This window comes from Cryptotermes secundus, unplaced genomic scaffold (assembly GCF_002891405.2).
Source record: "Cryptotermes secundus unplaced genomic scaffold, Csec_1.0 scaffold1894, whole genome shotgun sequence".
Lineage (NCBI taxonomy): Eukaryota > Metazoa > Arthropoda > Insecta > Blattodea > Kalotermitidae > Cryptotermes > Cryptotermes secundus.
The window spans coordinates 954,357-978,253 of NW_019718027.1; the positions used below are offsets into that span (position 1 = coordinate 954,357).

Below are 23,897 nucleotides of genomic sequence, written 5' to 3' on the forward strand. Positions count from 1 at the left end.
AGTAAAACAAGAAACATATAGAATTTTGGTGGGAATACCGCATGGAAAATGCTCAAAAGGTTAACAGAGACTCAGTAACATAATATTATGTGAATATTATGGAAATAGTTTATGCTAACATGGATCATATTTAATTAATTCAGATATTTTTCAGTGGTGGGTTCTTGTTTTAACAGTGTAAAATCTTTTGATTCTAAAATAACAGATCTGGCTAATTATAACTTACACTGGCTATGTAAATGTTATCTGGTACAAATTTAATCTCAATATTATGCAACCCCTTTCTCCTTATTTCCAGATTGGTATAGCATGCCTCAATGTTATAGACAGGATGTGTTCTTGAATACTCGATCAAGGAATTCCACAATGCAAAACTTGTTTTTCTATTTATTCCATTATAAGCGGAGAGACACTCCTATGGAAATTACTTACTGTCAAGACTTGAATTAAAACACACTTCTTCAAGATTCACACTGAATATAATTCCCATCATGCTCCATTGGGTGTAGCATTTGCATTTCACTCCATGGCCTCTTTCCCCACAGCATACGAGAAGTATGCTGCAATTTGGAATAAGATGGGAACAGCGACCATGCTACCATCCACATCCTTACATCAGTGACATATGGACGCATGCTAACCAATGGGCAGCTACATGTACTGCTATGACTCCGACTCATGCATATATAACATAAATGTTTTGACAAATAATATCTTAAGAAAATTAGTTTTGGTTGAATTTGCTGCTGTTTGACATTTCCAAAAATCAGTACACATTCCACATTTCCATCAGAGCAAACTTATGGTCCAATATGATGAATTTTATTGTTTCTTACAATTTCCATAACCTGAATGTCCATAACATGGGGGTGCGCTGTACCTACATTCCTCAGCCATACACAGAGTTCAGTATCACCTGCAGCACCACCCAGTGTCCCTGTCCAGCTGCTGTGTCCATAGCTTGTTCTGCCACCACCTCCTGCCCTTGTCCTAGCGACACATTATGGAAGTTGCCGTTACCCAGAGTGACGCCCAGCTTCTTCCCTAAGTCTTCCACATCCTATAAGACAGAAATCTTAGTTATCTCATTTACTCACATAATATGCCTCCTTTTTACTGCTGCTTTTAATGGCAAAAAATATTAGGGGGGGATATGTTGATTCATTCCTAAGTGTCTTGATGCTGTGTAACAAAAATGATCAAACTTCTGGGACAGCTATTTCTGTATTACGCAAAAGCCCTTTTACTTCCTTACTCCATAGCAGTACAGTTCTCTAAGAACTGCAGACTCTTTTATGAAAGATTTTTAATTATTATTTGCCTTTTTGTCTACATTTCTTCAATTTCAGCACTCATAAATCATTCTATACATCCTCCAGTAATCCATATCTGGGCCTTTCCACTTTTTGGCTACCTCCTGGTTTACCTTCAAAATGTTTAGTCTTCCATTATGTTCTTACTGTAAAGATTCACTATTGTGAATACAATGTATGATACTTTGTCTGTGTCGGTGTGTTCACGTCTCCCTTCCTTTGTGGCTCTCTCTCACCTAACTTAATTTACATGCATTTATCATTCCAAGGTTTCCTTTCGAATACAGGTACCATCATTTACCTTCAGGGGGTTCACACCAGGAGACAGGATGAAAAAGATGGGTGTAGATGGGCTTGCTTCCTCAAATGACTTAGAAAACTCTACTGTCCGGGCTTCAACATACTTAGCTCCGAGTTTCTCTTCTATGAATGCTCTGAAGTAGAAATTACAAGAAATATAAAATGTACAAATATGAAGTATTTAATTTAGGATTACAGAATTCACATAAACATTATGATTAATTAAGTCCTATTTTCTTTTAGTTTTGAATAATTAAAGGATACAGCCCCTTTTACATAACGTAACAGTAGTCATAAATAATGAAATTATACTCCATCCTATTTCCCTATGTTATTTACAGAGCTATTATCAGTAGAGAAAAAGTATCTCTTATACCTTATTTATATACATATTCCCCATGTATCTCTAACTTAAGTCACTCATGCTTTTAAGGGTACTAAACTTAGTTTACAGTTTAAAGCATTTCTCACATTTAATCCTCACTCTTGAAACTGCAGTCTGCAGTTTCACTGCATCTTAACGTAATGTGTTAGCATCCTGTGACTCACTATACAGAAGACACATGTATTTTCTGCCTCCTTTTAGAAAATCCATAAATTTCCACATTTCCTGTCTCCACATAAAGGTAAAAGTAAGTGAAGTTGTCCTTGTGCTTAGGTAATTAAGCATCATGCCATGAAGACGTATGGGGGACTGGAGGCATATCTTTACCATTCTTGACTTCAGCACCAGATGGATATGAATGGTCAGCTTCACGCCCTGACCGCTTTACCCCCGAGGAAAGGACCTCTGGGCTGTACAACTTACTATACTAAATTCTTTATAAATTAAAAGGCAAATTCCTTTTACTCCTGAGCCTCTGAAGATGGATCCAAAGGGCCGAAACATGTAAAGTCACATAAATTATTGGATTATTAAAACTTGGTCACACTGGACGGCTTGTCATTCCAAGATTAATAGAAGTGTAATGGCAAAAATGTCTCATGTTAAACAAATATAAATGACTTCAATTTATATATTACCATACCAAATGTTGAATTAGAGAAAGTGAAAAACTTACGCAATTGCATAATTCATTCTGTCAGGTCGCAATGCACGCATCATGCACAGTCTTTGGAGTGGTGTCTTGTTCTTCCATTCCTGAGGAAACTTTTCTCGTTCTGGACAGTCTGACTTAATAAGCTTCTTCCATCGCTTTGGTGACATCTCAATATCCCTGTCTAGGTTTCTGCAACCATCCTAGTCTTCATTACATATAACACCAGCAAACACATTACAATATTTAGAACACCATGGACATAAATATAATTCATCTGAAGCAAATCAAAAGATACCTGAAAAAATCTATTACCTGATGTTGAACAAAATAATAAATACTTTTATATAATTCTTCAATCATTATACAAGTATCTTTATTAAGGAGATTATAAATCACTTCCCCACCTTATTACTACCAACACAGTAACAATAAAAATTAATTTCTAAATCTCATGCAGTGTACACCTAACTCCTCCTCTTGCACTATAAACAAGTTTCTAACTTTCACTGTGTTTAATAATGAGCCCCACACAGGACAACGAAAGGCCATTTAATGGATTTTGACATGAAATCTGATGAGCAAAATTATTTAAAAAAAATCTTTGCATTAGTGCAAATTTCATATTCTGTCTCTGTAAATTTCAAACTGATTTCTGAGATGAGAGTAATGGTTATACTATTTTCAAATGTAACAAATTATTCACATATCACAATCACAATCCCAGGTCAAGTCATGTGGGATTTTTAGTGGAAACTGGCACTGGGGCAGGTTTCCACCTAGTACTTTTGTTTCTAAGATCTAAAAGTTGGTGATAATGGTACATTAGCACAAATATTATGTTTTTGAACATTACCCATCTTCTTGTCTTTATCTAAAAACCGTCCTGTTTATTTTTCAAAACACAACGCTTTGGAGATTGCTTTCTGTCTCCGTCCTCAGGTACAAAAAACCTACTCAGTTGGGCCCAATCAATAGAGCTAGTCCCTATCTCCTGAACAGGATGGTTTTTAGACAAAGGCAAGACAGAGGATAATGTTCAAAAACATAATATTTGTACTTCTGTTTCCCTTGCCAATTCTTATTCCATATAATGCTCCATACTCATCTATCATCCAGGGTTGGTACAATAGGCCAATTAGTGGCCAATGTACCAAGTGGATTAAGTCTCAGCGCACCCCATGAAACTTAAAAAAAGTTGAGCGTAAAACCATAAGCTAAAATATAACATAGTTTCTGTGTACTGTACCTGAATTCATCTTTTGCAGATAGACTGCAAATACCACCCCAGCTGCTGTTAGATAAAAAGTCAACAGGGCTGACAACATGCGGCTGGAGTGGAAACCTCAAAAGGAAATCCAGATCAGATGACATGATCTCCTCATTCATAAGCAAAATCTGTAGAAAATGTCAGTTGTAATGGATCAGAGTCAATATAACAATCATAAATTTGATAAAATTCTAGTTTTATATATGTATAAAACTAGGCAAAATATGCCATAAGATAACATGATTTAATTTCTTGACTTATTTTTGAATTGAATTTTGAATTGAATTTATTTACATTCTATAAATCCTAAGCAGGTTAGTACCTTTGGATACAGAACAAGTCAAAAGGTTACATACATAAGTACAGGCAATTTTAGCTTAAACATTAATATAACTTAATTTTACATCATTCTCTATTTACATTGAAGTATTCATCTAAAGAGTAGAAGGAATGAGCATGTAGATAATTCTTTAACTCTGATTTAAACTTTTTAGTATCATTGCCCAAGTTTTTAATACTTTGTGGCAGATTGTTGAACACTTTTATGCCAGTAAAGTAGACTCCTTTTTGATATACTGATAAAGTTGATGAGGGTAGGTGGAAGTTATATTTTTGTCTAGTATTCATGTTATAGACATCAGAATTTAATTTGAATTTATCTTTGTTGTAAACAACAAATAAGAGAAGCGATAATATGTATTGCGATTGAAGAGGTAGAATTTTTAATTTCTTAAATAATTCTCTACATGAATCTCTACTTCTACATCCTGTAATGATTCTAATTATATTCTTTTGTATTTTAAAAATTATTACACTATGTGAAGAGTTCCCCCAAAATATTAATCCACAGTTCATAATTTCTATTTCTATTAAAACATTGCTTTTATAGCATAGATGAGTTCCTCTCCTATGTGGACAAGACTTAGTTCACATTAGGATCATATAATAATTTAAAAGTAAGAACAATTGAGCTTAGCTTAACACACACTAGGAGTGTATACTGCGTAACTCTCTTCTTGCAGGAAACAGGACGCCATGTGCTGGAGAAAACACAGCAGGAACTATGGGATATTTAGCCGAGGCGGTGGGAGTGGTGCTGCTAGAAACCAGTGTATCTGGGAGGTCTTGTGACCGGCCAATTCGATCAAGGTTTTCCGTGGTTTTCCTTGGTCCCAGAGCAAATGCTGAGTTGGTACCCAAATTCCACGTTGCACTGCATGCTTCACATGCAGCCCCCCCAATAGTAACATCATGAAACTTATTATACTCTAACTACACAAGAATGACATGTCTTATATCACGTATAATGATCCATGGACATGAAATAAATGAAATGAAATGAAATAGAATGAAAGTAGGCATGGTAAACCATTTTCAATGTTTCCTGTGACATAAAAGGCTTAATTGATCCATTGACGGCAGATTAAACATTTCTGAATACGTAATTGTATCGAGGATTATAACATGGTAGTTCCGCTGTATAGAGGTTGTTATTATCTTATTTTTATTTTATTTAATTTCATTTTACTTTATCTATTTAATGATGCTGCCAATATTTTGACTTTTTACTATAAAAATGGTAGTATGATTGTTAATAATGACTGGGAGAGATGAGGAAGAATATAGTCATGGCTTAATTTGTGATACTATCCTGATATTTGTTTGAAAGGACTGAGGAAAACCATAATGAACTTGTCAGGATCATCAGTGTCCTGACTGAGCTTTCGACTAGGCACCTCTCAAATGCAAGTCAGAGTTGCTACCACTTCAGTGGACTTACTCAGCTGCTGTTCTGTGCATATTCAGCTTCCTAATGGCATTGAATTATTGTTCATATGCCATGGTCATGATGTATTTATCTGAATTATAATGGGAAATTTAAGTTTGTCACCTATTTCATATTCCTTTGTGTGGAAAAGAAGACTTGCCTGGAAGGTCATCTGTGAAGAGAATATAAGTTTGTCTCGTTCAAACAATCCTCGAGACGTGTACATGAAAACAGAGTATGTGATGCAGTCTATAAGGTTAACAACTCTTGTTGATACATCTTCAGCAGGCACTGCCTTTTCAATTGCCTTTTGGAAAACCACACTAAATGCCTGAAATAATTCAAACACTGCAGCACTTGAAACTATCTATATCTGACAGCATGCGATACATCTCTACACCAGTAAGTTATCCACAATATGATCAAGTACAAAACAGGAGAAAATATTGTCATCATGAGTAAGAAAGAAAATTATATAATTCTGACCAATAAATAGTAAACAACAGGCTAATGAGTACTGTAACAATAAAACTATACATTACAGAAAAGGAGAAAAAGAAATTGATCTATTTCAATAATTTTATAACAACAGTGTATTTCAGAAAAAATATGTGCAGATGTAAAATAATCCTTCATAAAGTTAAATGAATAAAACGAAATAATGCAAAAAGTCATACCTAACCTAAAGAATATATGAAGAATTGAACACAAAAGCTTTAATTTCCATGTAACTACTTTTTTACCACATTACGAAAATATAAGTAATTTGTTTGACTGATTGATTAATGAATGATTCCTAATGACCATCAATCATGAAATAAATTAAACCAAAATTTAAAAATTAAATCTAAACTCTCTTACAATAATGTTTGGTAGTGGCATTTCCTCCACTCCAAATGCAATGGTTACACCATCATGGCTCAAATTTCCAAGGCCTTGTTCATGACAAAGGAGTGTATTATACTGTAATGGCAAGATTAGCATTGAAGCAGAAATGGCTTTCTACTGCAAATTCTCTATCTCAGAACTGTGCATCCAATTCTTCATACTACAAGAATTTAGATACTCTTCTGTCAGTAATTTTTTAAAACCTTTATTTTTTAAGTATTACACCTATTATAGTATTTCCATACTTTAATGAAATCGATTTGTATGTAAAAGCAGTACCTTAAGAGAGAATTGATAGATGGGGTTTATGGTGTTAAGATCGTTGAGGATGAAGTACAGCAGTGAGGCACGTGCAGCAGCAGGTCGATACAGCTCTCGAGCTTGGTCAATTTTGGTTGATGTAATCTTAGCTTCTGCTACTTTCTGTTCTGTTTCTGCTGCTGTACGTTTGGTAGTTTCCAAGTTTCCACCAGTGCTGTATCTCCTAGGATGTTTGCTCCTGCAGAGGAGAGTCTCGACAGCAGATCATCTTCCAGTGTCTTGAGCATGATTTTGAAATCATTCTGCTGCTTAGTAAGTTCTGCCTGTGATTAAATGAAAACCCAAAGGGATAAAGTCAGTTTTAGATAATTCAGTTCCTAAAATTAATGAAAACAAGAACATTTTTTTTTAAATTCCACATCACTGTTGCCTTGAAATGGGGGGGGACACTTTATCATTATTGTTGGGAGGAAATAAATTAATGATGCATACAGATCAATATAGTATCTTGAAACAGACACTGAATACCTGCCAAATCCTTGCTATCTCACAAATTTTATCATCTTTCCATGCCATTCAATTATAAATAATTTATGTAACTGATACTGTATCATTAAGTAATTAGGATTAACTATCTTTACCACATAATACCACAAATTACAAATAATTTATAGAACATGAAAGATCATAATCATTTTGAAACTCTTTAATCCAATTAAATTCTTTTATCACATATTTCTGTAATCTATTTTAATATTATTCTATTTATGCCTCCATCTGGCATTTCCAACAAAGATACAACACGCATTACTTGTTTCTCATATGTAATATGCAACATGCCATTTTCCTCCATTTAATCACCCAAACAATAATAGGTGATGAGTATAAATTCCACAGTTCCTTATTATGTAATGTCCTCCATTCTGCATCATTGCATTCATTATAAAAATACAGACAATCAGCCCTTTGTTGGCTATATCAGTTCCAGCTGTCTGAAACAGATCTATAACCAGCTTCAACATTTAAAACACACGAAACTCATAGTATTCATGTGCATCATGTGCATCATTAGGCAAGTATGATCATTGACACATTCAATGAACAGATCTTTCTAAGACAGTGCTCAGTATGTACCTTGAGTTCCTCTAAATCTGGTCGTTCTGCCTTCACCACTTCTGCTAATAGCTGATCCTCTAATCCATCTCGAGTCACAGTAAAATTTATTAGTGTGGTCTGGGCCTGCATTTCTGGTTTATAATGAGGATTTGCCAACTTTGTTTGCAAAATTAATTGGAAATTTGGATTGTACTCCACTTCTTTGTCTCCTATCTTAATGGCTCTGTAACGAAAACATGAACAGCAGCAATTTCTTTCTTTAACAGTTCCATAAAATAGAATAATTCCTGGTGTTGTGAAGTTACAAAACCTTTATAATAAATATATTTATAATCAATCATATTGGTTTTCATGAATTTTTACAACATGAATCCCTTATTCTCTTTAGTTCTGCTTAGCGTTTCATGTACTGTACAAAAGCATGGCTGTATTTTAATTATGAGTAATATGTGAAGACCTTCTTGATAAGTTCATGTGAAAAAACACTCTAATGGATGTTATTTTCATCGCCCGAAAAGCCAACTGTAGTTTCCATCAGCAAGGAGTTTCAAGTGGATTAAGTATCGGTGCTGCCACACCACAGCTGATGCACTTGTAATTAGTTCACTGGTTTTTATTAACTGTGTGAAACGACAAACAAAATAAACAGGAAAATACCACCATGAGGAGTGGGATTAAGAAGGTGTTTTTTGGCATGCTATCATCTATAATGTAATAATCATTTTCCTTATGTAAGCAAGCTTTATGCAAATAATGTATAAATCATAACATGCATATTTTATTTATCCCTTATAAGTTCAATTCAAGAAGTTTTTCTTACAGCAGAATACTTAGCAAGAAATACCCAAAACCTTGTTCAGCCCCTTATGTAATGCTTAAACAGATTAAAATGAAATGAAACTCACATAAGGTAATATTAACATAACAGAAGTGACATACAGCATAAAAAGAGTTCCAGTTCATCCAGTGATTCAAAAGATATGTGCAAAATTTCAGGGAGACCCACACAACCTATACATGATAGGTAGACTTCCTAAAATGGATTACTTTCTTGATTATGGTGTGCCATTTTTAAGCAAGCCTGAAGACAATGCTGCATTTTAGCTTTCAAAGTTTGGATAACGCATAATCTTAAATACATACCTGCCCTTCTTGATGAGATTGCGGCCAAGTAATGGGTCTAGCACAGGATCAACATTTTCCTCAATATTTTCCAGAAGAACAGTTGCACCACTAATGATAGACTGCTCAATAACATCCAGATAGCCACGCTGACCCAAGCGTATCACTTTCAGAGTATCAACATATTTCTGCTTTATCCACTTGACTCCTTGTAGCTGAAACATCATCAAAACACATAGTTGAATGTACTTGTATTTTGTAACATGTATTACTTTGATAGCAAGTAATGACATGTGTGTGCCACAGAGTGCTGAAACAATGTAGGCAAGAGAGAAACTAAGGCAGGAAGAAGTTTCAAGATATTTGTGCTTCTTCTGGTGTTGTTTGGGAAAGTATATCAGGGGGAATTCTAATCACAGAATTTATTGTAACACTGTAAAATGTGGTTTAATGTAGAAAAATGGCATTCTTAACAGCTGTTCCAAAACTGTGGCCAGTACAGTGATTTTATTGAAAAATTACTCATTTACGAACAAATTCTGATTTGTTAGCTATGGCACAGTGATGTTCTTTCATACTGACTATCTGCACAACTTTCCACCAGCCTATTCCATTTTCACTAAAATTATAGCTCCTGGATTGAATTAATGCAATCAGAGCATGGTTGAATTATTAGAAAATATATTTTGAGCATAAATGAAGCTGCAGAAATTATATGAAGCTTTGGGATGTGCATTGATTTTAAACTGAAAATACATTTCTGCATATTCTCTAGCAGAGTGAACAGTAATCCTGATTTTTTTGGTACATAATCTATAACGTTGAAACCGTATTCTTTTGTCTTTAGAAAAGCTGTGCCATAGCTCAAGCGATTAGTTGCTGGCTTCCCACAGCGGCAGCCTAGGTTTGATCCCAGGTCGGGTCAAGTGGGATTTGTGGTGGACAAAGTGGCACTGGGGTGGGTTTTCTCCAAGTACTTTGGTCTCCCGTGTCAATCTTCATTCCACCAAATTCTCCATCATCATAATCACCCAGGGCAGGTACAATAGGCCAATCAATGGTCGCCGTCCCGAGTGAACCCAGTTGGACTCCCCCCCCCCCACTAAGTGAATTTGTCTTTAGAAGAAGAAAACCCCTTGTAAAACACACTGTAAACCAACAAAAGCTTTTATTAGTACAGATTTCTTGTATAGATTATTGCTTTTGCAGTTAGAACAATTTATTTCTTACATTTCAATGTATTTGGTGAATATTTTTTCTTGGATATGCTTTGATCACATAATTATGACAATTCTTATTGTTCTTACTCCTAATAAATAGCAGTATCTCACCTGTGGATCAATCATGAGTGGCCAACGATCAGAATTGGAAAGAATGGTAGCATTTTCTGTGGACATCCTGTCACTTGGCAGACCTTCATTGTTCCATACTGCTATCTGAGCATCATCTGTTAGCAGTGATAGTGGGTCCAGTCCCTCTGTGATTGGTACTGGTGGCTGAAACAATTGTTTATCAAGTACATCCCTTGTGGTTTCTCTGCATAACTACAACAAATTAATATTGAGAACATAATGGAAGAAACAGTGCTGATATACCAAATGGTATGATCATTATTCGAAGTAGTAAGCCGTTTATAATTTATTCCTACTGCACTGAAAGCAAGTGCTACTTCGAAGATTAAGTGTCTTTTGGAAGGAATGCCATATTTTTTGAGAGAATCTACTACCTCCATATTTTCACAAAGTATTACCCTACTCTCATATGCCAGGACCTTTTGGAGAGATAACATGACATTTTGGGCTATGTCATCACAGGTGATAAAAATGTGGGTCTAACAATACGACCTTGAAACGATGTGGCAAATTGCACAATGGAATATTGTCAATTCTCCACGACCAAAAAAAGGTCCATCAGTCCAACTCAGGAGTCAAAACAATGTTGCTAACTTTTTTGATATTAGAGGGATTGTTCATTATGAGTTTGTACCAACTGGACAGTCAACCAAGTTATTATTTGGAAATTCTGAAAAGGCTGTGTGAAAACGTTAGACAGAAACACCCGAACTTTTTGCCAACAACTCATTGATCTTTCATCACAACAATGCACATGCTTATATGGTACTCTCTGTGAGAGAGTTCTTGGCTAGTAAACAAATAACTGTGCTGGAACACCCTCCCTGTTTGCCAGATATGGTCCCCAATATTGAAAGGGAGGAATTTTGATGACATTGATGACATTAGGAGTAATATGATGGCAGCTCTGAAGGCCATTCCACAAAACCAGTTCCAAAATTGTCTTCAAGGGTGGGCATAGCTTCCAGAGGGTAGCAATTTGAAGTTGACCACAGTGATATTCAGCAATGAGGTATGTAGCACTTCTACCATAATGAGTTCGTAAACTTCACTGTCAGACCACTTAAATGCTGAAAATAAAAAGAAAGCGTTTCTGAAATTGATCAAGCAAAATTAATTTCATCATGCCAGATTAACATAAAATAGAAACTACTTATTAACACAAGTTAAATGATGGCCATGTGTACCAATATGTACTATGTGGAATTTATATTTTCTTACTTCCAGACTTCTGAGGCTGGGTAGCCACATCTTGTTGAGCAAGTCTAGTCGAAACTGCTTGGTGAAGCAGCCTACATAAGAGATGAAAGCAGTTACCACAAGGACGTCACCTGGTAACATGTTGCCTTGCAGCCTGTAACTGTCACACACATTGGAGAGTTAGTATTATATGGCATGTTGCACTGAGGACTCATATTCATGCATATTCCTTGGTACCAAATTCAAGTAGAATGTGCTCAAGAGGCCATAAAGAGATAATTTATTAGTACAGTGAATTCTTCTACTTCTCTTGACAATTTCTGTTTTAATTGGTTGATGAACAAAAAGGCCCCAGCTCTTCTTCTTAAGTATTCTTCCCTTCCAGTTTCCAGAAGCACTTTCATGTTCTTGGTGTCTTCCAGGACCTGGCTGAACCATGTTGTTCTGGGCCACATCACAGATCTCAAGTTAATGTTTCTGAAACTGTCTCTACTTCCATCATCACGGACTTATGTGGTAAATAAAAAAATAAATGGGCCAAAGAAAGGTGGATTCACATTAGGTATGTGTGTCGACCAATATGAGTGAATCAGTGCATCTGTCCTTGATGAAAAGGGCAGAGACAGCCTCCAGAATGGAGTTATACTCCATACCACCACAAATAATTTTCAAAGAAGACTTAACTGTACATTGCCAACATGAAAACTACAGATTTAATAAGATTTTAGTTAGGAACCCAGCATATACTGCAGAAAGAAAACAGAAAGACACAAATATAAGATGAAACTTATTTTTTACATCATTACTGATAGGAAACCATCACATCCTAAAAATATAACCGTTCATGACGGCACGGATCTGAAAAAAAAAAAAAACTAGGAGGAAATAACAAAATTAAATTTTAGCAGAAGGGGTCAATTCTTTTAATTTGTGACAAAGTTAAGGCATACTTAGCAACAGACTCTGCCCATCGGACATTTTCTGAGGCCAGGCCTCCAACTAGACGGTTTGCTAACTGGATCGTTGCGTTAGTTGCATCTGCTTCCTGTTGACAGAGCAGCTTCTCAGCAGTTGCTTGTTCAAAGTCAGATGTCAGCTTGGCTAGCTGCTCCTCTAATGACTGCAAACATGTAAGGCACAATTGTCTTTGGCTACCATTAGTAATCCAGACAATGAAATACATTATGCTTTCCAATTAACTACTCATAACATCTGCAGCTGATGCAGTAATCCCATAAATCAATCATTCATAGTATTCAGACATAAGAAAAGATTAAAATAAAGTCTGGATCAGATACTTATAGATTATTAAAGGGAAAAATCCTTACTCAGTATCCATCCAAGTACTGAGTCAAAGGTGAACCCTCCAACTTGGACACAGAGGATGTGATCATTGGGTGCACGGTCAGGGCTCCTGCACACCTCAGGAGGTGATGACAGATGAGCAAGGAGTAATTTTTGAATGATGATTAAAAGACAAAGCTGAAGTAACTTTGAGAAAAAACTCCTGTAATTCTAATTTATCCATCATGGATCTCACATAAAGTCACCTAGGATAGAACCTAAGGCTCCAAGATGAGAAATTAAATTAAGCATAAGACACTTACAACAACTTTTTGCTTGATTATGCTCAACTTTTCTTGTGCTACAGCAAGCTCTGCATTCGCTTCAGCCAGTGCTTGGCGCTTAGGCTCAACATCACAGTAAACTTCATAGAACTTGATGATGTTTATTACCCATGCACAGAGACCTGAGAAAATCATACATTGTCAGTCACCAGCAAAAATATGTATATAGTACATTTCATTTTAAGGTCCCTCAACAAGTGCGTGTGCATTTACACATGCACGCACACACAAAAGAAAACCAGTGAAGCTCTAATTTCTAAGAATACATCCTGTGGTCTACTTCATCATTACACATGTCTAAAATTGTTGTACTATTCCAGTGATGGGGAAAGTAGAAAATGGCATAGTTCTTAGTTCCACCAGGTTCTTGTACAACAATAGCATTCATTAATAACTGAAAGCTCTCGATGGGAATACTTTATTATTGTGTGTTCTTCGCATTAAGAGCATTAGAGTGGATACATATTATGAAGCTTCTGTCATTTTCCCACATGTTTTAATTAGGAAAATGAATGTGATGTTTCACTAAAACTTGCCACAATTTGTGTTCAGATAATCATCAACTGGTGCCAAAGTCAAGGATATGTGGAACTATGCATCCACTCCCCCAGATGCCTTTATGACTTAGTGCTTAAGTAGCTAAGGTCAAGGACAACTTTCAAGGTCATTCCATCATCTCACATTGCTGATCTGCAGGATAACTCCCTTGCTACCTGCTCAACCTACTTACCAACATACTTACGTGTACAGTCTCATGGATGAGAAAAAAGTTAAGGGGTGGGTGAAGGGTTGATGATCTTGACTGGCCAAAAGAAATATCTTTGACCATGGTTTCTGTTGTTCAAAATATAACTCTTATCTATAGTGAAGCTCAAACTGAACCTGAGGATTTTTTTTTACAAAGAGAATATTGTACAAAAAAAAACAGTATAGATTGTAATATACAGACATGATTAATATCTAGGCCTACAATTTTTATTTTAAACATTCCTTGGTATTCTGAATATTTAAAGAAATATGTAAAAAACAGGGAGCTGGGATGACTCAGTATAGTGACCAGACTACAGAGTTAATGACCAAGAAATCAAGATTCAGTTCCTGGCATGGGCAGTGATTCTTTCTTCCATGCCAACAAGATCGGCTCTTTGGCCCACATAGTCCCCTGTCCAATTTGTAACAGGGCTTTTTTCTCAGGGGTAAAGCTGGCAACAAGCGAAGGTAACCACTACTTCCATCCAGTGCCAAGGTTAAGAACGACGTCTTCGTGGTTCATTGATTAATAAAGCACAGGGGAAATTTTACTTTCAACACATAAAAATTATTTCTGACTATGTAACGTTACATTTAGAGCATGATTAGATTTACAGTATATTTTCATCTGTGAAAAAGGAATATTAAGGTGCACGAGATATGTAAGGCAATAAGTAATGAACCTGTAAAATATGCTACTCCACTGGAGTATACCTTTCTTGATATTCTTTGTTGTTGTAACACAGCAAGTATAAAGACTATATAGTGCCAATGGTAGAATGATAACTGAATTGGAGAGCATTTAGAAAGAACTTGTCATTGCCTAAATCAAGGTACTATCCAAGCATATGCATGCAGAATCTGAAGTTTCCAAGCTGAGTTTATGGCCAATCATCTCCCAGATAGTCTAGAGCATCTGAATTATGCTAAAGCACTCGCTTCTTTTCACTCTTGCTTCACAAAGATGACAAGTGAATGGTGAGTAACGCTGTGGTCACAGAGCTCAACAAAAATTAAAAATCAAGGTGGGACCAGGTTTTTCCCACTTCACAAAGATTTGACTCTATTATGATAGAAAGTAATCTAAAGTTATACATATTTCAAATTCTTACCTGCAGCAGCACCTGACTTGGTGCGAACAAACTCAGGATCAAACTCTGAGTCCTTCAGGTATGGCTGGATTGCCTTTATAACTTCAGGATGTATGTTTTCTTTGTCATATTTGATAAGTGAATCAAGGAATGAATCCACTCTAGCCATCATTAGCTGTAAAGAAGAATATAATATATATATATATATATATATATATAGAGTTAATTGTTCACCTCAGTATGCTATTATAATAGCATAATATTATATTATATACCTTGATATTATAATACCTTGATTCAATCAATAATTATTGATTGAATCCAGTACTTACCAACTAAACTGTCTTCCATTTAGGATTCAAGGTTCTCACAGAGATGGTTATGAAGAGTACTATCTTCTGGGATATAACGCTGTGTAGTCCGTTGAATAGGCCATCTGCTTTTATGCTGTTTCTTGCTCTGAATATTATTTGACCTTGAAGATGGAGGCGATGTGTTCCCCTGAAACGTCTCTTGACTTTCAGTGAACTATGCAGAATTATATCCCAGAAGGCAGTACTCTTTAAACTGTCTTCCATTTACTAACATATAATTACTATATTTAGGAGAAATGTTTACAAATGCAGTAAATATTTTCTGTTGGTGCAATATGGTTTAGAAACATATTTTCTGAAATCTGAATATCAGCAATGAATGTGTGAATTAAGATTCTCCTGCAATGTCCTGTCTCCTGCAATGTGATACCATATATCTCTATTTTCTGCATCCTCCTGTGTGTCATGTATCAAAGGTATATTTTTGGACTGGCAACACAAAAGACTGCAATATTAAAACGTTTAATATTTGGGTGTTATGCTCATAGTAGCAGGAGATAATTATAAGTTTTATGTGAGGCTGAGTAAGCGAGGTGTCATCCATTAGATGGTTGATCACAACTGGTGGATGAGACAACACTATGATGTCTCACATCCATCAGTCAGCCATTCCAAAGTGGCAATGTAAGGGAACACTTACAGGCACAGTGAACCAAATATGGGAAAGTTTTTAGAATGGAAGCACAACAACCAACAAGAGTTGTCGATTCTAGGGCATCTTCCCAAGTGGGCAGCATTTATGTGTCCATAAGCATGTATGAAACGCCTTAGTTGTGAGTACTCTGGGACCTAATTTGGGTGAAGACATTGATACCAGACTCTGTGTCATAAGGCAGAAGGGATGGCGCAAGTTCTCATCATCCTCACGTTCATCAGTATGAGTGAGTAAATTGCCTGTATTCGGGTCACTAACAGTAGATAACAGAACTCTGGTTCACCTCAGATACATGTTTTAGCAGGTTATTTTAGGTAGGTTAGCCACAGATTGTATGTAGTTATTTAACTGGATCCATTACGTTTTCTTCAGTTTCTGAAGTGTCGAGTTGATTTACTGTTTTGCAACTATTAGTCACACTGGATGGAGTAAGAGATATTTGCAGGTGACCGGTGGTCAAGTGGTGAATCTAACACGTTTGCTGGCCTGCTATACGCAATATTAAGACAAAAATAATTGGTTTATATGCTATATGAAGCATATAACAGAATCTGAAGAAAATATCAGAGCTTTTATTAAATAAAGAAGGGAAAAATTATTTCTTTTATTCCTACAGTTTCAGTGTTCTAAAGCATACTACAAGCATTCACAACTTTTATCCATCCATACTGCAGCAGGCAAAGCTTTTACCTTTGCAGCCTTCCAACTGCGATCCTTTGGAATCTTGCCATTTGGAGCTAGCAAAACCATTACAGCAGCAGTGACGTTTGTTACAGCACCTGGCGGTGACCCAAATGACTTCAGTTCAGTCAAGTTGCCCTGGGGAAGCAAAGGAAGCAAACTTACAGTCTCACCTTCTTCATCATTACTATTCATTAACATAACATATTAGAATATACAAGATGTCTCATTAACCCTTTTCCACATTCTTCAAATTCACTGCATACTGACACTATCAAACTTGTTATAATTTAAATGAACATTCCAGTTCAGTTCAGTTCAATTCAGATAAGTTTTATTCATTCTTTTCAGGCAAACAATTGACATAGGATGTCTTATACACATACCTGAAAGTAACATAAATATTTTAACAAAATTCCTTCATAACACGGCGCAATAAGGACACAATTCAGACTCAGACTCTGTAGCTATTTGTCTACAGAGTGAAATGTATATTGTAATAGACAGGATTCTAGCTCTCTTTTACATTGCCTTTATACACTATGTTCTAGTACACAATTTATGGTACATGATACTCCATTTTAATACATTCTAGTGCATCAGGTATGAAATAGTGAACTAGGGATAAATACATGATCATTTATTGAAAAGTATAAATATATTTTCATTACACCACGATTATCATCGTATTTACATTTATGAAGCAGTTATAAATTAGTTTTCAATCATGCCTCAGAAAAGTATGCAACTCTCAATAATGAGAATATGTAATGTTTTTTAATTTATTGTAAAAATAATGAATGGGACAAAATGAGTAGAAGAATGTCTTATGTAAGTGTATTAATTTTTGTGTATTTAAACCAACATTCACTGACTTGTGGGGAACAGAATGATTAATATACAGTATATTCCAGTTTATAAGTAGTAAGTGAGAAAATACTGTGACATGTCAACGCACTGCCGGGCACCGCCTTGGTAAACAAACCTCAACAATAGGAAAACTGTTTTCTCTATGTGGTCCACCCTGAGCAAGAACATGGAGATATAGGAAGTCCATTGCCAGGTAATGCAGTGGTAAATATGCATCCACAACAGAAGATGGTGCTTTCTGTGGGGTCCGTGCAAAGGGGTTATCTTGAAAATAATACTGTGAAGTTCAAAGATGTACTTATAATATTTGAGATTTACTGTCTTAGAGAAAGAGAACGTGCCTATTTTTTAATGACTACAATTTGTTATCAGCCATACTCTTTGATTTAGTAAATACATATTGCAATATATTTGAAAGCACATATAATCCTTCATATAACATGAAAGACCATGAATATTTCTATCTTCAAGGAAGTATCAAGTAGTGTGATGAAAGCAAAACCTTCAATTAACCACATGTCATCATGTCGTAGAAGGCAGAAATTTTCAGGCTTCTTCTGGTAGAAGTTTGAATTTCAAATGGACGATATGGCATTATATCATGAAAGAGAGAGCTCTTCACAGTCATCATTGTGAGAGCCTCATATTTATTTATTTATTTATTTTGTCTCTATAGATCATTGTTATATGATATAGGACAAGTCAGTTACTGTACATTGCCTGATTACAATAAGAGAATAAAGTTACAATACTTACAATTGTTTACAGTAGATTACAATAGTTAAGATTTCATATAGTGAGAGGTGGAATCCATATTAGGTCCCCTCGGCACGTCGGCTTCCATATGTCCTATTGTACCTGTACTGGTGATAATGCTTATGGAGAATTTGATGGAATGAGGATTGGCAGGGGAAACCGAAGTACATGATACACTATGTTGACTGATTTGTACTATAATTACTTTGAAATTATATGTTTTAGTAATGACTCACTATCACATTTCATCAAACGATATATACTTAGAGCACTAGTATTATATGGGGTGGATGGGTGCTGAAACCATTTTGAGAAACAAGATCAAAGAATGTCAATATATTTCAACAAATTCTTATTGTGAGGCAAAACACTTTCACGAAACATGTGCATACACCTTCAGATAATGTGAAAAAAGACCATATATCTAATGTGGGATACTGATTTTAGACTTTCATGGCAGTTCAATTATTGATGTTATTTCTGTTCTGGGTGGTTTGCCTCGTGTGGATATTTGCAATGTTGTCAATGTTTAGGAGGTACATACTTCATTCATCTTCAAGGCTGAAGTGAGTAGTCTAATTGCCCAATTTAACTTTAGAAATGGAAGTAGCATGTACCTCTAAAATGTCAACATTGTCCACACTCACACAGTGTAAAAATCCATAAACAGGCCTAACAGCTAATATGGGTGTTACATATTGGTAATCTGAAAACTATGGTTATTAATATAGCCAGACAATACAATACTGTTTCCTTGCTAAAGGTCAGTTATCATATAATGGAAATTCTAATCCTTGAATGTTGGAAGCATATATGTCATAATTTCTTTGTAACTTTATATGCCACTAAAGAAGTTCTTCAGTTCTGCATATGACCGAAATATCAATTTTTGGACCTTCCTCTGACTATTTCATGAATAGTGTCATGTTGCAGTGCCAAATACTAGATATTTTGCTGGCTCCAGAAATTAAGTGAAGTACAACGTTCTAAGATCCTGCTGGATGACAATGAATGAACGTTACTTAAACTTTTGAGACCAACTTTTGACCAAAATGATAGGCCAAAGAGCACCTGTATGACACTGACTCATTGACCTTTTACAAGCAGTCTTACATTTTTGCCATTTAAAAGCCTTTTCAAAGCCAGGGATTTCATGATTTATAAATGTTACAGATTTTATTTAAGAAATATCTATGTGGATATGGAATTTGTTCAATTCAAAAGAAGACATTTGAATTCCTGAACTGATTAATATATTTTTTCTTTGCAATGAAAATAAATAAAAGTTACTAATGTTTAATTTTGTACCACTCACTGTGAAACACTTCACATCACCTTGTTCAGGGTGTTGAGGGCTTGCTGTGCAGCTGTGAGAGCAGGTTCTGCCTTTGCCAAGTCTTCCTCACAGTCTTTTTGTTTCTTGCTTACTTCCTCAGCTATAAGTCCCACTTTGCACTCTTCCTCATCCGCTATAATAGTGTTGATACAAATAAATATATGAGTTTGTATTTATATACATATGTACCTACAGTGAACATCTCAACTCCAGTCAGTTATCAAAATGCAGTTCAGCACCCATGAAGTTATGCTGTTTGTATCAATTTAATTCTACAGAAGAATGTGATGGAAGAAGAGTCAATATATTTCAAGTTTTCTGACAAAAATACTGCAATGGATTTGATCAATGCATTACTGAGCAATGACTCGGTAAATAAAAAGCAACAATAGAAAGGAAACTGTGTTTTCTATGCGCGGGGGTAAAGGGTGGCCGCCACATAAGGCTGCCAACCTCACCACCATCTGTGAGTCAATTATCTAGAAAATGTGTCAACCATAACCTCTCACAACCATATGGGCCTTCACAGCATGTTACAGGGATAGCTTCACCTTTACCTACCTTCTGGATGTGACTACTAAGTAGCCTGGCGGAAGATTACCAACACACCTCTAAAATATCAGTGAACTTCTATCAGACTATACAGTTTCATATTGCAGTAAATAGTATTTTTGATAGCAACCAGTGTGAGAACCTCAGTCTCACATATGTGACTTACTTTCCAGTTAACGTTTCTTTCTTATGATGCCAAAATAAGACAGCACAATCTCTGTGCATTTTCAGACATGAACATTGTACCTGATACATAAGCCATATTGCATCATACCTATTGCTTTTTCTGTGGACACTTTCTCTGTTTCAACTCTGACAATTTCAATAAGTGCATCTGCTGCTTCATTCTTCTGTTTCAGCTCCACTTCCTGAACTGCAAGTTTGGCCTTCAAATCCTCAACCTGTGAAGATACTCCACTTCAGATTATCTGAAGTAACTACTTTTCATTGAAATTCAAACATTTCTAAAGATGAAATGAAACAGGAAGTGAGAAACAACAAAAAATTTTGCCCAAATTATATTTTTTAATAAACAATAATTTCTTAAGAAATTCAGATCCCATATGTTCCTGTGTCAGTGGCAGCATGACATGTAACTGGCAACTATAAGTGACACAGCATGACATGTAACTGGCAACTATAAGTGACACAGCATGACATGTTAACTGACACATGACTAGCCTATTTGCAGGCATCAGTGTAACAGGGTGGCTATTTGGATCTTACTTTAGATTATGCAATTTATTACACTTATTTAACACTTTGACTGGCACGAAGGGTATTTAAATCTCACCCCTGTCCTGGCAGGCCCTTTAAACCTTATGTCGCTAAAATGCATGTAGTTACTTTTTCCTAAACAACTTCAACAAAAATTGGTTTTTAAAAACGAAATTTTTAGGAACTAATTAAAATACAATAATTTATGCAATAAATGCTTTTCCACGCCTCTTTATTTGTTTTTCTTCGTGTGATAAACATTGAAACATGAAAGTTTGCAGAGAGCCACACCACAGCCTGCACACATGATACTTGTTTCTTTTCTAACCTTGTGCTTAGCACTCACGCGACACTTTCTCAGGGCACCATTCTTCTTATTGTTACTGTTAGGAACATGGACCATTTTGTGAATTTTCAAGCCACCCTCTAGACGATTTGCTGGCTCTTTCACTGGTGGTCTTTTCAAGGTCGAGGGCGGAGGCGTGACTGCACTCTAGTCTGACCCAATAGATTCGTCATCCACTTCATTCCTTGACTTTTCTCCCTCTCCACACTGTTTGTTTGGTTCAGTCATTTTTCTACACAGTCCAATATAAAATCTTTGAATCTGTAATTTCTCTTCTTGTATTTTTCGTTTGTTGTGTTCTTTTTGAATAGAATGAAACTATTCAACCGCAAAGACATGTTTTGTCCATACCATGGGTGTGAAATAGGGGCCTAGTGGACAAATATTCTTCAATTTCAGGGCGTTTGTCGATTCCTGTCATGAACACAATTCCTAAGTATGTCCAGATTTAATCTGATGTGACATAATTATAATTGTGTTTTCGAGAGTGAGGAGCTAACTCATGTGTGTTGAAGTGCTGGTGAGCATAGCGATTGGTTTCAGTTGTGATGTGATTTACCAAGTCGTCATCCAGAAAAAATTTTAATCCATGAAAAGGGATGCATTTTATGTGTTATATCAATTTTGATCCCGAAACTATTAGCAAATGGAAATATTGGGGGTACAATGTCTCCGTACGTTCATGAGATGGGCGTGTCAGGCACCGCACTCGTGGTAGGTAAATGTTCATGATTACTGTCTTGTGGATCATTGTCTATCACTGTATTATTGTCACTATCAACTTCATCCAATTCAGGAATCATTATTTCATCGCCACTATCATCATCAGAAAAAATTTCGTTCACAACATTTTCCAGCTGGTCTGTAGGAACACGAAGACACTTGCTGCAAGAAGCTATGGTGAAACTGAATGAATGTGAAATATTTTCTGACCTTTACCTTCTCAGAGGGTTCTGACAGTAATATAGACCCCCACAAAGTTTACAAGGGTTCTTTACAAACATGCACAAAAACTATCATATATATGTCTTTGGTTGATGAGTGCCAAGAGAGCAAAGAAGGGACGAGATTGTCAAAGCGTTAAAACACGCCAACGCCAGGGAACGGCTGGCATCGTCCGGGCGTTAAAACACGCCTGCGCCAGTCAAAGAGTTAAGATGTCCAGAAAGAAGCCATGACGTTCAAGTACATACAGCAAAGTTATGGGTAAAAATGTATAAATATTATTACAACTACTGACCAAAATATTTCCATAAGAATACACCTACACATGGATTAAACTGGCATGTGTTTAGTCCAGCAAGAGCAGCAATCAAGTCAAGTTCTTTGATTGGACTGTATCACTTTTCTTTCTTCTTTTTAAATCCTAGACAGACATAATGCAATGCCCAATACACAACCTTCCATATTTCCCATCTAATGTAATTTACTAGCAAGGGTTATAAATTTAAATAGCACACAGAATTGCAGGTATTGACCAACTTGTGCTATTTTGATTCATGCAGGTTTTGGGTTAAAATAATTTCATATTATTCTTTTTAAATTTAATTATTTCATATGCTGGAAACTTGCTCACAGTATTGCATAATCCACTAAACAGTGGAACTGAATTAGCTGTATTTATTAAAAATGGCCATAACTCCTAAATCAAAAGGGATAAACCAAACCAGGCTGCATTTTTGAGAAGCTCGTATTCATTAATGCATTTTACTTGCAATATGTACAGATCCATCTACATGGTCCGATGAGCAGATTTCCAATGTAACGAACTTAACAGTAGAATGTAGGTTACTTTTCTTTTTGCTATTGGGGTGGGACTAAGTCTCTTGTACTGCAGCCACTGGGCCACTGCGGTGGGAAGCCAGCGACTAACTGCTTGAGCTATGGCGCGGCCATGCGAAGGGTACTTAGTGGTGAAGGTATCAATAATTACAAATTGTTATATTTTCTGTTACTTATTGATTATTTCCATTTGAACCCTCATATAATGTGTTCTGTGTTAAAAATTAATATATCTACTACTTATTTCCTACATGTGAGCTACACGTCCCACCCTACAAACATCTATTTAATTTGAAGAAAGTTGTCTTCTGGGTTTAGGCACCGTGTATTCTTCGTTTTGGCCGACGTTTCGGAGGAACGTAGCGCCTCCATCTTCAGAGCAGTTGAATAGCTGCGGAGAGCAGTAGCTGTGGTGATAGGATGTGGAAGGTGCTGCTTATATACGAAGTAGGCAGGGGGGGTGGTTAGGGAGAACGGACCAATGGGAGCAGTGGAGAGCGATTAAGGCCATATATGGTGTGTGACTAAGGGCGAGGGGGAACGGTCAGTGAGTACAGGAAACTTGAGGTCAATAGCACTAGGAAGTGCGGTAGTCAAAACCGGTAGGTTGAGGACAGGCTATTGACGTCAATGACATGACGAAGAACTGGTGTGGCTTGTAGGATTCTCTTGAGGGAAAGGATGTTTCACGTCTGTCGAGATTGTTGAGAGCGATAAAGGCCATATGATGTG

At 36.1% G+C, this 23,897-nt stretch overlaps 1 protein-coding gene across 1 annotated transcript in view; it reads right to left on the bottom strand.

Annotated features, from left to right (window-relative positions):
- The window catches only part of LOC111863007 (dynein beta chain, ciliary-like), a 124,625-nt gene that overhangs the window by 12,436 nt on the left and 88,292 nt on the right, over positions 1 to 23,897 (bottom strand). Inside the window, 17 exon segments of the mRNA XM_033750747.1 lie at positions 917 to 1,060; positions 1,615 to 1,747; positions 2,675 to 2,842; positions 3,900 to 4,048; positions 5,849 to 6,019; positions 6,856 to 7,046; positions 7,049 to 7,160; positions 7,972 to 8,176; positions 9,097 to 9,290; positions 10,407 to 10,571; positions 11,649 to 11,787; positions 12,578 to 12,747; positions 13,235 to 13,377; positions 15,118 to 15,271; positions 16,816 to 16,944; positions 19,768 to 19,901; positions 20,595 to 20,721. Coding sequence (XP_033606638.1) covers positions 917 to 1,060; positions 1,615 to 1,747; positions 2,675 to 2,842; positions 3,900 to 4,048; positions 5,849 to 6,019; positions 6,856 to 7,046; positions 7,049 to 7,160; positions 7,972 to 8,176; positions 9,097 to 9,290; positions 10,407 to 10,571; positions 11,649 to 11,787; positions 12,578 to 12,747; positions 13,235 to 13,377; positions 15,118 to 15,271; positions 16,816 to 16,944; positions 19,768 to 19,901; positions 20,595 to 20,721 — 2,628 coding nt within the window.